This window comes from Lissotriton vulgaris, chromosome 2_2 (genome assembly GCF_964263255.1).
Source record: "Lissotriton vulgaris chromosome 2_2, aLisVul1.2, whole genome shotgun sequence".
In the NCBI taxonomy this organism is placed as follows: domain Eukaryota; kingdom Metazoa; phylum Chordata; class Amphibia; order Caudata; family Salamandridae; genus Lissotriton; species Lissotriton vulgaris.
In genome coordinates this window covers 302,741,278-302,761,675 of record NC_141688.1, presented here as the reverse complement: position 1 = coordinate 302,761,675, position 20,398 = coordinate 302,741,278, and the positions used below count along the sequence as shown (strand labels likewise).

At 44.1% G+C, this 20,398-nt stretch overlaps 1 protein-coding gene across 1 annotated transcript in view; it reads left to right on the top strand.

Annotated features, from left to right (window-relative positions):
* Positions 1 to 20,398, top strand: part of LOC147729354 (astacin-like metalloendopeptidase) — a 121,967-nt gene that overhangs the window by 58,902 nt on the left and 42,667 nt on the right. The window contains exon 7 of the mRNA XM_086959838.1: positions 12,224 to 12,305. Within this exon, the coding sequence (XP_086815964.1) occupies positions 12,224 to 12,305 (82 nt within the window). The remainder of the gene's footprint in view (positions 1 to 12,223; positions 12,306 to 20,398) is intronic.

Below are 20,398 nucleotides of genomic sequence, written 5' to 3'. Positions count from 1 at the left end.
CTCCCCAGATATTGGCCGGGCGGCCGAATACCACTTCGTGGGGGGAGACGCCCATTTTTGCATTCACAGTCACTCTCGTTGAAAGCAAAGCTAAGGGAAGGGCGTCTGGCCAACGGAGACCTGTACTCTCACATATTTTGGCCATCTTGAGCTTGAGCGTGCCATTAAACCGCTCCACGAGTCCTGCTGCCTGAGGGTGTAAGGCTGAATGAAATTTCTGCGATATGTGCAAACCTTTACATATTTGTTTCACTAATTCTGCGTTAAAGGACGTGCCATTATCACTCCAGATCACCCTAGGTAATCCGAAGCGGGAGAAATACTCCTTTATCAACATTTTTGCAGTAGACATGGCCGTGCAGTCTTTCGTTGGATACGCCTCCACCCACCTACTAAAGGCACATACGACTACAAGGACATACTTCAAGTTGTTTACTCTTTCCATTTCAATGTAATCCATCTGAATCACCTCGAAAGGGAAAGAAGGGGGTGCAAAATTTCCAGTTGGGACAGGGGTACCCTTTCCAGGATTGTGTCTCAAACACACCATACATTGACGGACCAGGTAAGTGGACAATTTAGAAATATTCTTATTGCTCCACACTGGGTCTAACAGTTTGCATATGCCCTTTGCACTAACATGGGCAGGCCCGTGTGCCATCGTCACTACTGGAAGGACATACGCATTCGGGAGCATCCATCGTCTTTTGTCTGTCACATCCGTCCAACATTCATCCGCATCTAGTCGTCCCTGCCCATCCTTCCATGCTCTCAATTCCTCATCTGTCGCTTTACTCTGTATGTTCTTGACACTCTGTACAGTGTCTGCGAACATGTGAACATCTGGGACCCATCTAGCTGGTCCTGCCACAAACATTCGTGGTAATTTCTCTCTAGCAGTCTCTTTTGCCGTTTCATCGGCAAAAGCGTTGCCTCGCCCTACATCATCCACTATTGTCTTGTGTGCGCTACATTTTATCACAGCCAATCTTTTGGGTAGTGTCAGGGCCGTTAACAGTCGTAATATCAGTGGGCCATGCTGGATGCGTTGTCCGTGAGAGGTCAGGAATCCCCGTTCTTCTGCCCAAAGCCGCCCATAATTATGAGCCACGCCAAAGGCCTATTGGCTATCCGTATAAATGTTCACATCCAACCCCTCACTCAACTCACATGCTCTCAGTAAGGCAATAATCTCGGCAGCCTGAGCAGAATTGTAAGGTATTCTAGAAGTCTCCACCACCGTCTGTAATGTTGTTATTGCATATGCTGCTGTCGATGTACCATCTGGTAATTTAAAACATGACCCATCCACATACAACTCCCCATCTGGTTCGTCCAAGGGCCTGTCTGTCAGATCCACCCTCCCCTTTGTCTCCTCTTCAGTCCTGAATAAACAATCATGTATGTCATTGTCTTTGGTATCTGTATCTGTGGGGATAGGTAACAAGGTGGCAGGATTCAGTGTAGCACACCTTTTGATCGTAACATGGGGTGCAAAAAGAGTCATCTCATAACCCGTAAGACGAGCACTAGTTAAGTGCTGCGTCTGTGTCCTGTTCAGCAAAATGTCCACAGCATGCGGTACCATCACTGTGAGGTCTGATCCCAGTACGAGCCCTGCCGACTGTCTTATAGAAACCGCAGCAGCCGCCGTGGCTCTCAGACAACTCGGCAGCGCTCTTGCCACATTATCGAGCATGGCAGAGAAGTAAGCACAAGGTCTCTGCTTCCCCCCGAAACACTGAGTTAAGACAGACAACGCGCAACCTTCCGCCTCGTGCACGTAGAGAACAAAAGGCTTCTGGTAATCAGGTGTTCCAAGAACTGGCGCAGAACACAAAGACGTTTTTAGTGACTCAAACGCTTCTTGACATGCGGGGGTCCAGGGTAGGGGCTCGCGCACTTCCTTGGTAGTCAGATACAATAGGGGTTTTGTTAGTAACGCATAGTTAGGTATCCACTGGCGACAATACGATGTTATGCCCAAAAACGCGCGCACCTCTCGCTGCGTGTTAGGTACCTGCATGTTAGTGATCGCTTTTATGCGCTCTGGCGTCAATCTCCTCCCCACTTTCGAAAGGAGGTGACCGAGGTAGGTGACCTCCGTTCGACAGTATTGAAATTTCGGAAGGGACACTTTATGCCCCCTTGTAGCCAAATGGTGCAACAATTTCACAGTAGCATCCCGACAACCTTGCTCGTCGTCTGATGCTATTAGGATATCATCCACATATTGCAACATGACGTTGCCAGGTGGAAGTTCCAGTTCATCCAATTGTGCCTTCAGAGCCTGACTGTATATGCTCGGACTTTCAGTGTACCCCTGAGGAATTCTTTTAAAGCGGAAACTGCGGCCAGCCAATGAGAATCCGAAGAGATATCTGCTCTCTTCATGCACTGGTATACTGAAGAAAGCGTTTTTTAAATCTAGGACAGAGAAATATTTAGCCGAAGAGGGTATCATTGTCAATATTGTTGTAATGTCCGAGACCACCGGGTACTGTGGCTCTACTACTCTATTCACCTGTCGCAAATCAATCACAAATCTATAAACATCAGGAGTATTATCAGTAGCATCAGGTGAACGTCTTTTGAGGATAGGTAAAATAGGACTGTTGCATATGTTCGAATCAGTCTCTTCCACTACACCAGACCGTACTAAATCTTGTATTATTTGTAACAAGGCCTTTTCACCCTCCCTAGGAATTCTGTATTGTGGAACTCTGGGCAATTTGGCTCCCACCTTCACTCTAATGGACACCGGGGCAATATCCATTTCACCAACATCAGTATCACTGACAGCCCACAAGCTGTCGGGTATGCCTCGGAATTCAGGTGGTAACTTGTCATCCTTTGAAAAACACTGCAATGGGCGGGCAACATTCGGTCCTAGAGTAAGGTACACGCCATCCGGAGAACAATAAATGGTGGCATGCAATCTCTTCAATAAGTCTAAACCCAGCAAATTTTCTCCACAATTCGATGTCAATAAAAACGGTGAATCAACAGTAAAAGGGCCAATTGTCAACGTGAGAGGTTTAGAAATGGGGCTAATCACCGGAGTTCCTGCGAAACCCACGGATATATTATTTTTGCCAGACAGAGCCGCCCCTGGGACCCGAGAACGAGCCACCGAACTTTTCATTGCACCCGTATCCACTAGAAATTTTTGTTGAGACCCCATTAAGTCAGCTTCGACGTAGGGTCCCCTCTGATCAACTTCCATAAGTACTGGTCCCAGGCTCTGTCCTACGCTGTCCTAGTTGTGGGAGAACCCTGTCAGGTCATCAACTGAGTAATCATCGTTATAGTACTGGCCACCCCCACTCTGCAACTGTTGCCTGTTTGTATTATTGTCAAAATAATTTCCACCCGGTCTCCCGCCTCCTTCCGATCGTGCCACCTGCCTTCCAGTATCACTACCACCTCTTCCTCGTCCGCGCCCTACACCAGTATTCGACTGGAACAGGGGGCAATCCCTCCACCAATGCCCCTCCTGCTTGCACTTTGCGCACTGATTCGGTCCCAGCCTTTCCCTGCTCTCACCTCTCCCAAATCCGCCTCCGCGGCTCGGCGCCGCACCCCTGCCTCTACCTCTCGCCACCTGTTGCAACAAAACCCTTGTCTTTAAATCCTTAGCCTTCTTTTCCTGCTTGTCCTTATTCTCATTTTCCCTGTGCTCGTAATATTGCGCCATACTGAGTATTCCCGAAGGAGAGGACGTTGTCCACGTGCTCTCCGACGCCTGCAGTCTAGCTGATATTTCAGGCAACAAGTTCGTAACAAACCTGTTAACGAAGAGCCGTAACCCTCCATCCTGTGACACATCCTGCCCACTGAAATCCATAAATGTTTCCTCAAACCTCGTAAAGAAATCAGATACCGCCTCATCTTTTTTCTGCTTACAGGCCGTTAACTTATCCCAATCTACCTTTTTCGGGGGAATGAGAGAATGCATATACTTAATAATACGCCCTGGTAATGCTAGTATCTCAGCCTTCGGCTTCTCCCCTGGCTTGCGCTCCTTGTCCCAATCCTGCAGTTCCTGCCACGTACCCCCTAACTCCTCCACGTGATCAGTACCTTTCACTTGTCGCCACACATCAACCGGGACCAAAAGCCCGAAAAACAATTCAACATCGGCCAACGTCATCACAGTGGAAGACGCCGCTTCCGTAAGCTCTTTGTAGTAGGCGGTCGGATTCTTTCTGGAATCCGGCAGCTGAGCCTTCAATGACAACACCTCGCTTCTCTTCCATGGCGTATACACCCATTGCTCCTGGAAATGTGCATCAATTCTGGTCCTTGTAACAGCCCTCGTGACCGGGTCTAACAACTCGGGGACCTCGGGATGAAAAATAGGGTGCACCTCGCGCATTGGGTGGAGACCTGGGAAGTGGGGTGTACCAGCAGAGGGTAATTCATTCCTGTATTGCAATAGCGCGCGCAGACTACTCATAACTTCTTTCACTCCTGTGTTTGTTCTATATGCTCCAGCCTGTATATCTCGTAAAACCGCCGGAGCCACACCTCCATATCCCTGCTCCCATAGCGGTATCAATACATTAGACATGTGCCACAAAGCGTGCTGTTGCATCAAGGGCTCAAAATCTTTCATGGTGGACCAAATATCTTCGAACGAATAAATATTATTCCTGGCCCATTGACACGCCTGATTAGCCACCATACTTTTTTCATCTAAACCAACTGTAGAGCGTGTAAGCAGCTTCCGTACCTGTGAAAACAATCCGCTACCTGCGCAACTCTCGGTGTGAGCATCTCCTGACTGGGGGTGGTACTAGCTGAAACAGTAGGGAGTGCTAAAGAAAATGGTGAGGGTGCAGGTGAAGCGGTCTGGAGTAGGGAAACGAGGGGTGTCGAGGGCAGAGATAGTTGGGGGGCACTCGCTGAAGGACCTGGAACGGCACTACTAGGGGCCGAAAGTGGCAAGGAGGGGTACAAGGGCTGTGGGGCATAAGGAGGAGGGGGTCGGGCATTTAAAATGTCCTCCATCTCATCTGGGTCGTCCTCTCGCACTACATAACTTTTATTTTCTTTCAACCTACAAAGTCTATCTGAGCGTTCCATACGTAGCGCATTCTCATTTCCCATCTGCTCACTCGCCTTCTGCGCCATAGTCTTGTTGGACCTTCTATACTCCTCTTTCTCCTCTCGCATCTTACGTTTCCTGGCCTCTTTCTGCCACACTCGCAAAGAGTCGAACATACTCTGACGGCTACGCTTAGCAAACAATTTGTCCTGCAAGTAGTCCAATTTAGCCTCATCAAAAGAACCCGTCAAAGGCCATTGTAAATCTACATTATCAGCAGTGTACCGGTGCCACAAAGTTCCAAACAAAAGCGGGACCAGTCCATGTTTGACATACATGTCAAAACTCGGAGTCCCTTCAGGGGGTGCAGGTTGGCTCTCGGCCAGTCTAGTATCTGAGGGTCGACAACAGCATCCAAAGCATCGTAACTTACTAAAACACGGCATCTTTACTTCGGTGCGAAAGAAAACACTTCACCACAAACCAGTCACTAGCTCGAGCACGTTCACACACACATATAGACATACATTAGAAAACCACGCACACACACATATACAATACCTCCAAACACGTGTTACCATATGGGACAAGGCCCGTCGACCAAGTCCTGGGGAACCTGGACTCTACCGCAGACCGAACAGTACACTAACTGTTCTGAGGGCGAGGAACAGATCCGCCACCCGTGCGGCACTATGGATTGCTGCGCACTTTACCGCGGGAAACCCAGATCTCACCTCCACTGAACCACCACACTAGGAGTTCAGGGTAAGCACCGGAGTCTGCCCCCGATGAGCCACGCCTTCACCACAGTACCACCCGGTCGGATCACTACCACCAATGACATCTAATACGTCCCCACCCTCGTCAAGTCTGTCAGAGCACCAACTCGTACTCTGAGTTCCCCGGAGCACACTAGCCCCAGGAGCACACCGGCTCCTCAAACCACTGGAGACACCCTAGTCTCTCGTTCCTGAAACAATCAAAGGTGGACCACTCACCTTCCGTAGGCGGCACCGACCTCTACCGTTCTCCACCTCCGGCTGCCAGGACCAACACGGTCAGCTTCAAGTTCCGCCTTCTGGACCCCGGCGTAAGATCCGAACCGGGACCTCTCCCGATCAGCAGGGTGGGGCAGCGCTGCGAGAACCAAGCTCGGCATCAGATGGGTACTCGGACCCACCGTGCCGACCAGCGGGTCCCCGGTCTTCTGCTACCCCCTTACGGGTGAGAAAGATCCTTATCGCGGGGTCCCTATTCGGGCGCCATCTGATAAGCGTGGCTCAAATCCACCCGAGTGACTTACCGCACTCGCCTATAGTCGCTATACAGGAAGTCAGCCGGACAGTGGAGAAGAATAAACAAAAGTCTTTATTAGGCCAAACAACACTCATATGAGAGGGCCCTGTCCGACCTCACTCCTAGGAGTGCGAACGAGAGGACTGACTCTCTGCATCACAGCAATACATTATAAATGCAATACAGTAACGAGGGGTACGCCCCTTGTGGAAAATTACTGAGCCCCGGACCATGAAACAATGCTCTCATAGAGCAGGCATCTGCACCTGCGAGGGATACATTATTATCTCTACTCAAGGCCATGGAGCTGGGTTTCGGCGTCTCCGGGCATGAGAATATTACTGATAAGGGGGGCTCGTTAGTTTCGGCCACAGTAAGCTAAGAAATGAAAACTGCTGTCTTAGTACATTTCTGTATTCCTGCGGGAGGGGCATGAGCGAGCAGAGCCCGCAGGCACCGAGAGTTACACAAGATGGTGGCACACAAGCTAAGCTAAGAAACTAATATGGTCACACATACATTTGAATATAAGCATTGAGTGAGAATGTAAATTCAGCATAAGTGCATATACGAACCGCATTAGTTAGTCATATGATGCTAACTCGCACATCATCATAGGGTAATTAGGGCATCGAAAAGTGAATTCTATCAACAGAATGTGCTACTGGAAAGTTTATCCAGGTATAGAATACTGTCTGCCGAAATTCATGTGCCTCTACCACAAATATGACTGTACCACCTCTTGATGTTAATCCATTTTCTATAAGTTTTATAGTTATGGTTTTCCTTATATTGACCAGGATGAGTATTGCATCTGGGTCGTTGTCTTGGACTAGTGTGTCGTTCGTTATCAATTGAGCTGCTAGTCTAATTCTTTCCCTTTCTTCGTCACTTTCTGACATTTTTATTGACTGAAAGTTTTTTGTTGCAGAGCGAGTTTCAAGGAAACAAAGATTAGGTGCACAATATTTTGGAACACTGTATCCTTCAACGTTGACTAAACCAAGAACTAATACATAGGATTCTCAACCTACTAAGTTCCAGTCGGATATAAACCTTTCACCCACTCCAGACGTCTATTGGAGTTTTTACGTGAGAAAGGGGTCTGTGTGAAAAGCACGACTGAGTTACTCTAGTGTCTTGCATTAGATTATCGCCTTACCAAACGTTGGGCGCCATGTAGTGTAGTACCTATTTTCCCAATAGGCTCTGCGCATTGGAATAACATAAACAGCAGTGTAGACGTAGGACTGAGGTCATCTAGGTCTCTACTGACTATGTTAAACTTAATTTAGGTTTGCCAGCTAGCACAGAGGTCACTAGAAACTTTCTCGAATGAATAGGGAGGGGTTAACTTCCCTTATTTAGACAGGAAGGGATTCAGCTTCTGACAACCGCATAAACATGACAACTTTGCTCCCTCAGAATAAAGAGTGTATCTCTAGAGTTGTGTGAAAACAATAGACGGCTATTTCACTCAGTCAATCGTGCATGCCTAGTTTCACCAGAGTGCAGAGAAATAAAGAGACGGGCGTATTCAATAAAAGGTGTTATTTTATTGAGCTGTCTTCTTTCTCATGCAAGAGAAATGAATTGCCACAATTGCAATACTTATCATAAAGTAAAGTGCGTACAGTAAAAGTAGTATTATGAAATAATACTGTAAAATCATTGATACGGTTTCTTAGCCATATGATACTTTAAAATGGATAAAATATATACGTACATAAAAATATTGACTAACTAACTCAACTGGTGTTTCTAGATATGCCTACCTCAGTGTACCCGACCTAAGCCTAATATGTGGGAAGGAGTAAGTGAGTTTGCAGTTTTTAAGTTAAGTTAAGTTTTGCCAAGTATCGGAATCAAGAATTCTCTCTAAGGTTTTAATCAGCTCCGTACCTTGGTTCTAGAATGAAGGAGGTCTTGTATCTCGCTTCTCAGGACTCGATCTCCAAGCAACCCGCGAGGGTGACTTGGGAACACCGGAGCTGGAATTTCTCGACGTGAGAAAAGGCAGCTTCTCCAGTGCGTCGAAGGGGAGGGGCGGCTTCCTCTGGCTCTCGCATCAGCTGGGCTCCGGATAAGTAGATAGCCGCTCTGCTCCACACCACCGTGTGTTTGCTTAAGGCAACGTTGGTATATTTATACCTGAAAGGTGCCGGGTTTGACATAAGGTTGGACATAAGACTTTACTAAGAACTAACAGGTCTTTATGGACTCCAGGAGTTCTTATGCAAATCAAAACAAAAGCAGGGGGGTATTCCCGGGCTGCTGAAGGCTTGGTTTGTTAAAAGAACGCGTTGTACTTTCTAGGAGTCAATGGGAGTAGCCTTGCCGTGCTTTGGACTGCATGGGCTATTACTAAATATGGATATGATTCTTATGCCTTTATAAGGATACTATTTATTATAACCACATAAGGGCATAAATCGGGAATATCGAATTAGGGTCCTAGATAGAAACACCACAGTGCTACAGTTAGCTTCTAAAAATCAACTGACTTGTGTGAAGGAGATTATAATTCTCTAGGTAACTCGAAATGTGTGAGTTAACGTGCTTCTCTAAGATTTTAGAGAATACTGGAAGAAGTGAGATCGGCGTATAGTTGGTATGAAGTTTAGGGTCAGCCTTGTGTTTTTCTCAGTAGGGGAAGAATTGTTGCATGTTTCCATCTTGCAGGCTTTGTGCCGATCTCTAATGCCTCATTTAAAACTTTGTTAATTACTGGGTTAATGGTCAGAGTTGCCTCAGGCAAAAGGGTGGGATGGCACGGATCCACAGGAGAACCTGACTTGAGTCTCTTAATGGTTCTCAAAGATTCCTCTATCAAAATGGGAGGGAGAGTAGCTATCGTGGGCGTCATCTAAGTTTTCCTGATTTTTGTGAATCTGCCACTATGATGCTGCTATCTGCTAGCTGATTGGTGTTTAGCCGATCAGCTTGTACTGGACTTTTTTTCTCATGGAAATACACTGCCAGCTGGTTACACCATTCGCCGGAAGCGTGTAGATGATTGGTTATTGTTTATCGTCTCTAGATTCAGAAATAATTTTTTGGGATTTATTTCCTGACTGTAAAGATTTCCTTCCAAAGAATGTATTTTTCTCTATTTGTACCTGGAGATAGTATTCCTGTAATGCTTGTCTATAGGTGTCCTTATACGACACTTTACATTTTTTTCACCTCGTCCGTTCAAGGCACTTAAAGTGTTTTTTTCAAGACCTCAGGCTCTCTCTGAATCAGGGGACCGACTATTTGGCTCGAGAGGATGATGTGGTGGTGTTGGGTACTAAGTCATTATTATGGTTGCAAATCCGGTCCTCAGTGCCCTGTTTATCTGATTCTGGATGTCCAGACAAAGCAGGGGGAGTCGCTTCTAGAGCATTGTGGAAATCTACCAGTGAAAGTTTGTGAAAGGTTCTATTCATAGTTTTTTATGCTTCTGAGCAAGGCTGGTTATACTTGAGTTTCTGCCAACTGAACTTGATGAAATAGTGATCTGTCCAGCCCATTGGAAGCGGGTCAGTTGTTACAGTTATCATATTAAAAAATATTGATCTAGCGTATGGCCAGCCAGATGTGTGGGTTTAAAAACTTGTTGCATACATCCAAGCGAGGACATCGTATCTTTAATGAAAGATGCCTCAGGTTCTGCCGGTTTATCCATGTGAATATGAAAGTCTCCCAATACCATGAAATCCAATTCAATACCGCTCTATGTGCAAATGATCAGCAGAAGTGCCCAGCATTCTATTTCTTCATAGTTTTGAAAAACAAGTTAAACAATCATGAAACGAACAAAGATTTTAGCAGAGAAAAGGCAGGGAGACTTTACTGAGTCCGCAGAGCACCTCTCCTTAAGTACCAGAGTTGAGGGACTAGAGAGATCATTGCTCAAAATGGCGCCTCTTGGTATTCTTAAAAAGAAAAAATGGATGCTACCAAACAAAAGATTCCCCCATTCTATATGCAAATGATTAGCAGAATTGCCCAGCATTCTGGTTTTTCACAATTTTAAAACAAGTTAAAACATGATGTGCATATCAATAATAGAAGATCTATGATACAGGTGCAATGGTTATGATAATTGTAAGATAGTTTCTCCATCAAGAGTTTTGTGAAATGTATATATACACAGTGACAAATCAATTAGAATATGCTGGAGCTCCTAACTGCATCTTTCTGTATTCATGCCTTTAAAGGAGTCTCCGCAATAATCTCTCACAATACTCCAGGCTACTTGTAACCAGCACAATGACTTATGCATAAGCGGCTGGAAAGGAAGGTGGTGGTGGATATATATGATATGGAAGGGCTGAACCCAAGCCATTGTGGTTTTGGAAGTAGCAAAATGCTCCAGTGACACAGTGGTGAAGTGGGAAGGTGCAAAGGTTTCTGGAAGCCAGGAAGAAAAGAGAGGAGAGCGTTAAGGGTGCCGATGAGCCAGGAATTGAAATGTAATAATAATAATAAGGAAATTATTAAGGGCACAGATACCCCAATGGGGTGTCCCGGCGCTATAGCAGACAGGGAGCGAGGCATATGAAAGTGCAGCGACTAATCATGTCGGCTAAATAGCCAGGTTTTGAGAGACTTGTGGAACTCAAGTTCTGACTGAATCAAGCATAAATTAAGGGGTAATTTGTAGAGACCATCCATGGTTATTTGTGCTACAGTTTGTGGAGACACTCTGTGACATTAACCCCTTGGCTGAGGCGGTAATTCCGCCGCAGCGCTAGGGGAAAGGGGGGCCCTGCGGCGCCGCCATGCTCATGACGGAACCACTCCGTCACGAGCCTCGGGCGTGATGTGCTTGTGACGGAGTGGTTCGGTCACGGCCCGCCTGCTCAATAGAACGCTCAGCACAGGCGCAAAATCACTGTCGCGCAGGCGTGGCCGTGATGGAACCACTCCGTCATTAGCGCAGCCCGTCCGTGGCTGGTGACGTAGTGGTTCCATCACTAGCACCCAAAGGGTTAACAACTGGTTTCAAAGATGTGTACATCACCAGCATATCAGTGGTATGAGAAGAATATTTCAAATGGAGGGAATAAAGATGTCCAGAGACCGAACCTTGGGGTATGCAGATAGACTGACTGATCAGAGCGGCGATGATAACATCACCAGGAGACTGAGAACAACCATAGATAGGAAGATCACATTTCAGTGTAATTACCCATGGTGCCTAGGTGGGATAGGTACACAAGCAAGATTACTGGCTGACCATGTAAAACACTGCAGAGAAGACTAAGAGAATGAGGGTGGAGGAAAAGTGTTTGTGATGGTGAGAAGTAAGGAAAGTAGAAACATGTGTAAGGGCTGTTTCAATGGAGTAAATTTGATGAAAGCAGGGGACAATGTAATACGCAGTGTTAAAAACAAGAGGTAATGGCTGAGACAAGGTAGTCACTCAGGGTTTTATCGAAAAAATGTGGATGCTGTTGGCATCAAGTGTTGGCGATTTTAGAGGAGATAGAATAACCAAATATTTAAATTATTCTGCTTAGGGCCTATAGAAGAGGGGATGGTTACAGAGTATGAAAGACTGATAAAAACACTAAACGCCTTGGGGCTGGAGTTTGCAGACTGGTTCTGTAGCAGATATTGGGGTAAAGAGTCAAGTTAGATCACATGAGTGGGGAGGAGGGGTGCATAAGCAGAGTGCTGAAGTGATAAGGAAACCGTCTGGTTCTCAGAGTCAACATTTTGCAAGAAAGTTAGGGTTCTGTTTCCCTAGCAGTGAAACAGAACTGATGTGTACTACACACTAAGGATAGATGGATGTTGGCCCTCTTTAAATGTGTGGCAGTGGTCTTGCATGCAGGAGTACTGTGTTTGTCAGCCCTGTCTCTTTTTATCTCTTCCTCACTGCAGGAAATCTGGCCAACTTTAATAAAGAGAACACCAATAACCTGGGGCTGGAATATGACTACTCCTCTATCATGCACTACGGAAGGTGAGTCTGAGATATCACTGCGGATAGCCGCAAGGGAGCCAGAGATGTTGATTCTAGCAGTTGAAGGAAGGGTCTGCTGGTTGTCTCCTCCTGCTTTTCAACCTTAGAAATGTAGTGGCTGTTCACTGTCTCACAATTTGGACTGCCAGATAGTGGTTCTAGACACCATGTGAACTTTACTAGGGGTCCTACATGCTCACTTACAAAATAAAATCACACATTGAAAAACAGAGTGATCTGATTGGTTAAGAATTCTCAGGACCGGTACAAGTGCCACAGAACACAGCAATGTGGCAGAAAGGGAAGATGAAGAATAACATTGCAGCCACCTTTACGGGACACAGGCATTCAGTGCCGTTGTCCTGAACTGCGTAAAAAAAGAAGGTAGGGCATGGAAGAGATGGAGCAGGGTAGAGACACCCTCACCCCCTGGAACTTCTAAGGGGACTCAAAGGAAACTCCTCACACCTACCCCCAGGTGCCATTTTGTTTTTGTGCCTTGTGTCCCCTGGTACTCTTGTGGGACTTGTTGTAATTTGAGAAGTCATTAGTGATTTCATCAATTATTTCTTTTAGCATGTCATGATTGACGTAACATTTGAAGGGATAAGCAGTGTATGGTGAGTGCAAGGTATAGTTTGCTCAGTAAACAATGAGTGGTGAATTTCAATGATTTTTTTCTAATTAAACCGTAGGAGTTTTTTTTGTATTGTTTTTATTGGCATTTCGTACAAAAGACATTAAACAATAACACAATATTGCAGTACATTACTTAGCTATCAGGACAAGCGTCCAGCCAGGCAGACAGAACATATTCCAATTAACATTAGAATGCGACCACAGTTCAAGGGGTAAAATACAGTCTAGTTGTGTGCTCCCTTACACCTTGACATGCAGGTGATATCATTATCGCATTTCGGCAACAGCAGTCTTAACAACATACTTTTACCCAGTGCGGATCAAGGCCCATTCTCCAGTACCTATTGTGTCAGGGGTCATCCACAGCGGCAGACTCTAGCCAACTTGTAAATGGGCCCCATATGTCCCTGGGGCAGTATGGTGTTGGTAATAATTGCCAATAGCAAGACAATTGGTCTCTACAGTATGTGACGTCTTTGACCCATTCTCGCGTGGTCGGTGGCAAACGGCAAACCAGTGCAAGGCCACTTGTCTCTTTGCCAGTAGCAGTAGCATTACAATGAACTGTCTCGACTGTGGTAAAGCCTCTTGAACAACCCCCAGCAGCACCACCAGTGGCGTGTTAGGCAGCTCCTGCCCAGTTATGTTCTCGATATTATTCAATATTGTCAGCCAAACATTAACGTTAGAGTCTATAACAAAAAAACACCTAGTTATAATGCCACTTTAACTGGTTGTTTTCAATGAATTTCTAGTTTTTTTTAAATGTTAGGTAAAATATTATTACCTTCCCAAACTATAACATTTGTTGTTATAAGTGACAAACATACATATATATGTATGGAAACTGTATGTATGGGATATGGGGCTATACACATAACTGTAGGGCGGAGTGGTAATGTCAAATGAACCTTGAATTTGAGTATTGCACTGTCGGAGAAAATGCCAAAAATTGAAGTTTATTTGCACAGTTGTCTTAAATAACTTGTGTTAGTGCACATATTTATTTTCACTGACAATATATATATATATACCGTGCATAAACATTATTATTTAACACCATATGACATATGATGATGGTGTAATTTTATTCTTTTTGTATATTGCATTGCTGTTTTTCAGTAGCAAAATCAGTCTTTGCTCTCTTCATCTTTATACATATATATCTATTGATCGGTCTATCTATCTAGCTATCTACCAATCTATAATGGATGATAATTTGACTCCAACAAGATCTACACAACAAATCTAGAAAGAGCAAGAGATTGTTAACACCAAATCTATTAGTAGTTCATTCAAACTGTCTTTCACCTGTATGCCAGTTATGCCACGAGATGCAATTGATACATTTAATGATGTGGTTGTTTAACAAACAAAATCATTGAAACATAAGACCGAACGAAAAACGTGAAAATACAAATACCAAAAGAAACAATATTGTGATATGATATGCAAACTTCAAAAAAACAACCAAATGGTCTTTAATAAATCGGATAAAGGTGGAAATATTGTTTTATGGCCTAGATCTGAATACCTCAAGGAAGCGTACAGACATCTGGATGAAGCCACCTGTTATAAAAGATCCAATATGCTAGAAGTGAGGAAAGCACAGAGTAACTTGAAACTTGATTTGAATGACTAGAGACGTGAACGTTTATTTCTAAGGGAAAATGTCAACTTTTATACAACAAATTCCCTGTAATGCCTGTAATGTATTTTAGATCTGAAATACACAAGGGGACATCTCCAGTACCTGGCCATCTGAATATTTCAGCTAAGAGTGGGTTATTTGAAAAGATCTCACAATATGTAGATTTCTTCTTTCAAGAATTTGTAATCAAATTGCACTCATATATTAAAGATACTGGCGATTTTCTGAAGAAAACGTATGAAATCCCTGGGTAGAAGTTTGCAAGCTAATGACATTGGAGATCAAATTTCTTTATACCAGTATACAACATCATGCTGCACTCAGAGCCTGTGAACATTTTCTAAGAGTCAGACCTATGCAACTTTATAACCACAACAGGAAGATGTTAGCCATGATCAATTGGTGTTTGAATAATAATGTCTTTAAATGTTTGACAAGGAAGTCTTTCAACAACTTAGAGGGCTACCCATGGGTGTCTGCTTCTCCCCCAGTTACGCTTGTCTGCATGTATGCTGGTAGAAGGAGCAGGTACTCAAGGTGGAGTACAATGCGGAGTGGAAAGAACAAATAAGATGCTGGTTTCGATTTATAGACAATGCCTTTGTTGTTTGGAAGGGGACAGAAAAAAGTGCAGAAAACTTTGTTATTCAAATTTATTTATTTATTTTATTTTGGCATTTTACATAGTGCTGGCCAGACCAGATGGTATTGGAGCACTTTACAACATTTGTAAAGTAGCAATTGAGTACAAAGAGTAGTAATAATAAATACAGTGATTCTTGAGGGGTCAATGTTCAGGATTTGTCAGGTAGCAGTCGAGTACAGAGAGTAGTGTTGATAAGCACAATGAATTGTGGCAGGTCTTGTTCAGTGGGGGGGACATAGGTGAGCGTCAAGAGGTAGATGCTGTAAGAAGTTATTCTTCTCACAATGATTGGATGCTCAGGTGGCGCAATTCCATCTTGTGTGACCGCTTTCACTTCATAACGGTTCGATTGAGGAAGAGGGTTTTGAGCTGGTTTTAGAATTTTCTGAAGGAATGGTTAGTCCTGATATGGACAGGTATGTTCTTCCAAATTTTGGATGCGTTTCCACAGAAGAAGGGTGATAAGGTTCTTTGTTTGCGGGTTTTTGGAGGGATGAGCAGTAGAGGGATAAGTGGGTTTGCCAGTGTGCAGAGCTTTGTGGGTGAGGCAGGCAGTTCTGAAGTTGGCGTGCATCTCTATTGGGAGCCAGTTTAGCTCTCTGAGAGTGGGGAGATGTGTTTGAATTTCTTTACTCCGTTCACCATTCTGGCTGCCACATTTAGGGTTGCTCTGAGAGGAGCAAGGTGTGATTTTGCCATGCCTGTGAGGGTCGCGTTCCCGTAATCTAATCTGGATAGCACAAGAGATAGCGTGGCTTGCCTAAGGTCTTTTGGGGGGGATGAAGGGTTTGATTTTGCTGAATAGTTTTAAGTTAAAGAAAGCACACCTTGATGTTTTCTTGATGTGTTTGACCATGTCTAGGTTAGGATCGCGAGTCATTCCCAGTGATTTCACACAGTCGGCCAGTATGAGAGTGCAGTTGATAGCGTCAATAGATTTTAGCCATTCTGTGATTAGGGGGGTCTGCTCTTTGTTGGCTATGAGGAGGAATTCAATTTTATCCTGGTTGAGTTTCAGATGGTTTTGGGAGAGCCATTGTTGGACTTCTATTAGGGTGTCATTAAGTATTTACATGTCAGCCCTGGTGGAGGTTTCTATGTAGATCTGGGTGCCGTCAGCATAGAGGTGGAAGGGTATGTTGGCTTTTTTGAGTAGGGTGGTGAGGGGCTCCATGTAGATGTTGAACAGTGTGGGAGTGAGAACTGATCCTTGGGGAACGTCCTTGGGGAACGCCTCTGCTTATTAGGGGTAGGTCCAACGTGAAGATTCTAATTTGTATTCTTTGTGAGTGGTTTTGCAGGAAGGAGGTGAACCACTGTAGGACCACGTCTTCTGCTCCTACTCTTTCACGAAGTACATTGATGAGTAGCTTGTGGTCAACCATGTCGAGGGCTGCCGATAGATCCAGGAGTATAAGTAGACAGCAGCTGTCCTTGTCGAGTGAATTATGCAGCCTTTTCTAAAGCCCGATTAGTGAGGGTCTAGAAAATCATTGTTGTCCATGTGTTCGGTAAGTTGACGGAGAACACATTTTTCCAGCAGCTTGGCTAAGAATGGGAGATTGGAGACAGGCTTTATGTTATTGAGATCATTTGGTTCAGTGCCCGCATTTTTCAGTAGTGGTGTTTCCTGTCCGATTTTGAGGCAATCAGGCATGATTCCAGTTTTCAGTGAGCTATTAATAATCTTTGTCGAGAGTGGGTCTAGGGATAGTTTGAGTTTTTTTACCAGTTTGGCAGGGAGGGGGTCTTCGATGTGTGACGAGGGCTTAGTTCCGGTAGTCAACTCCATAATTTCTGTTCCAGAGATGGATTTGAATAATTTCCAGTTATTTGAGGATTGCCTGTGTGGGTTATTGGTCTCTTTGTAGGGGGGCGTGCTTTCTTTGGGCGGGCGGAGGTGGTCCACCAGTGAGAGCTCATTAAGAATTTGGAAAAGTTGTCACAAAAGTCTTTGGAAGTTGGAATTGCAGAAGGGGGGGGTTCGGAAGTTTGTTATCTGATGAAATTGAAGAGTTCTTTGGGGCGATTTTTAGCCACCACAGAAGAAGGTGGATTTTTCAATTTTGATGTAGTTTTATGTAATTTCTGATTGAAAAATATAGCTGTTTAACAGTGCTTTTTTACTCCCCTATTTGCAAACTAGTCTCCCTGGTAATTAATATGGGAGTTGGGATAACTCGTGGCCACTGTGGTTGCAGGCTTCCAGATAGCTGCCATTCCATGAGCAGCAGTAAGAAGGGGATGATTCCTCCTTTAGATTTAGATTATGGGTGGGTGGGTTGGGGGTTTAGGGGCGTAGGCGGTGGCGGGGGTCAGAAGGGGTGGGTAAAAGGGCAAAAAGTCAACACAACTGTAGGGATAAAAGCAACAGGTACAATCAGGGAAGTAATCAAAATATCAATAAGTCAATTTCTAGGAAAGGTAGTGGAAAAACATCATCTAGATGGGGGAGATTAAATGTTTAACTTGGAACGTGGCTGGTCTGAACAGCAGGATCAATAGACGGTTGGTAGCTGAAGAATTAAAAATGTACAATCCTCCGATAGCTATACTATCTGAAACACTAATCTCATATAAAGACAGAGGTTTCTTAAGACAGCTAGAATTTGAAGTGGTAGTATGTTCAGCGCAAACTGTATCGATTCGAGGAGTTGGCATCTAAAAAAATAGGCGGTTTAGAGCAGAAACATGTAGGATGTTGTCTGATAATGAGGGTAGATGGGATATTGCTCAGATGAAGATAGAGGATTAAAAAATACGTCTTTTGTTCACTGTATGGCCCTAACACACATGATCCCACCACAATAGAGGCAGTGACGTTGGAACTACTAAATTGGGAGGGGGAATGGCTGGTGATGGGAGATTTTATTGTATGGCGTGCTATTTCACTTAAATATGAGATGCCACTAATGCATGACAAATTTCCTCTCTGGTATAGTCCAGGGCTGCCAGAGATTTTTCATGATCCTTTAGGTAAATGCTGGGTAACGTGATCACAATGGTTTTATCACTTTTGGGAAAATGCAGACTTTGTATAATTTAGCAGATAACATGCAATTTAAATATATGCAGATTTGTGACTATTTTATTAAGCAACTAAATCTGATGAACATATCTGATTCGGATTTATGGTATTGCTTGCCCGATACTATTGAAAAAACTTTGATTAGTAAAGCCTATGTGCTCACAGGTTGGATGACTGCTCAAGAGTAGTGGAACGCTAGACTGGAGTTATGGGAGCGCCAGTCTTGGCTAAGAATATATCATAAGCACTCAGCTCAATAGTTAGAGCAGTACATTCATCTAATCTACGAATGCAACAATTTCGTACAATTTGTTTACTATATTATACGCCGGATCAAATAGTAAAGTGGTCACCTAATAATCAGGCTAATGACCGGACAAAATGCCCAAGGTGTGGTGTGCATGCGGCGGACATAAAACATATGTTCATCACAAGTTCAGAACTCTATTTATTTTGGCAGAAAGTGACACAAATCTTATCACAATAATTAGAAATCAAAAGACCTTTAACGATTATGGAAATAACGATTGGAAAAAGAAATACGAGATCTTATATTGAAGATCTCTTAACTATCTTGCTCATTTGTGCAACATTGACAATAGCTCCGGTCTGGATTCACCAAAACCTCCCACAGTAATAGATTGGTGGATATTAGTCAGACAAATATATGATATGGAGGAAGCACTAGCAAAGTCTAAGGGTACTCAATCTAAGCGTAAATTTATTATGATTTGGGGTTCACTGTTCTAAATATTTATTCCTGATATTTGAAATGTATATGGTTCTGTATCTTTATTTCTCTTTATGAGTGGATAATTTAATTAATTAATTGATTGCTTTTCGTTTTCAGAATGTATACGTATCAATTATTATGATTTTTTTTGTATATATTGCTTGGTTTTTTATTTAGTTCTTTTGATGTCCTACTTTTGTGTTGACAATAACAAATATTTTTTAAAAAAGAAATAGAATGATATGGTGGTCTGACCAGTCAACAGGTAGGGTAAGGTTGATGTGCTATGATGGTATCCAGGATTGCGCCTTTGTTGTGGGTTCGCTCGGTGCAGTATTATTGCAGAGGAGCTCATTCAAAACTTGGATCAGGGGGTTGATTTCATCAATCCAGTGTAGGTTTATGTCGCCTAGTATTAGGTTCTTCACGTCGGAGAATGATCAGTCTGTTATCAAGTCGGAGAGTTGTTCTACAAATGGGGGGGGTGTTTCTTGGTGGATGGTAGAAGAGGTGACAATAAAGCTGTTTGTTGTCTGTCGTCTTTATGGTAGCAGTTAGGTATTCAAATGAGTTTGTTTCTGTTATAGAGGTGTTACTTTTGTGGATGATAGCGGTCCCCCCACCTCGCTGGTTCTTTCTGTCTTTATTGATGATTGAGAACCCCGGGGGTACAAGCAGATCAATGATGGGGAGCGTGGATTCATTCAACCAGGTTTCTGTGATGAACGTGATGTTTATGTCATGGATTAAGATGGTTTCTGCCAGTTCGGTTGCGTGTTTGGTCGCAGATCTGCAGTCTGTGAGCATGCAGTTGGCCACCCTTTTTATGCTCTGTTTCTCATTCGGGGGAGCCATGGGGATATTGGTTAAGTAGGCTGGAGGTCTAAGTGTTCTCGGTACAATATGGTCTCTACCAAATCCAGTGATTACCTGGATCATGGAGCTGGGGAGGATATCAGAAGATGCTTTATAGGATTCATCAAGATTTTTCGCCTCTTCCATGGACATTACAGCGCTTGTTCTTTTGGGTCTATGCGGTTGGTTCCTGAAGGTGGTTGTGTTCCATCTGGGTCGTTGGGCCAGTTCCTTTGTGTGTGGGGGGTGGGCGTTAGGTAGGGTCCCTGGGAGTTGTGCGGTTTGATAAGATTTTATTAATGCCCTCTATTACTATTTCTAGCTGGTATTCCAGCCGTGCCAGTCTTTGGGTTGTGCTCATAGAGGACGGAGTGGGGGATTTTGTTAACAGGATAGTCTGAGTAGGGCAGTTTGTGGATGGGGGCTTTTCTTAGGAGGAATGGCTCATTGTGTTGCTGATGTTTGTGTCTATGGGTGGAGATAGTGTGTCAGTATAGGTGTGGCTCTCCGTGTTTCTGATGCCTAAGTGGTTCTTGTTGAG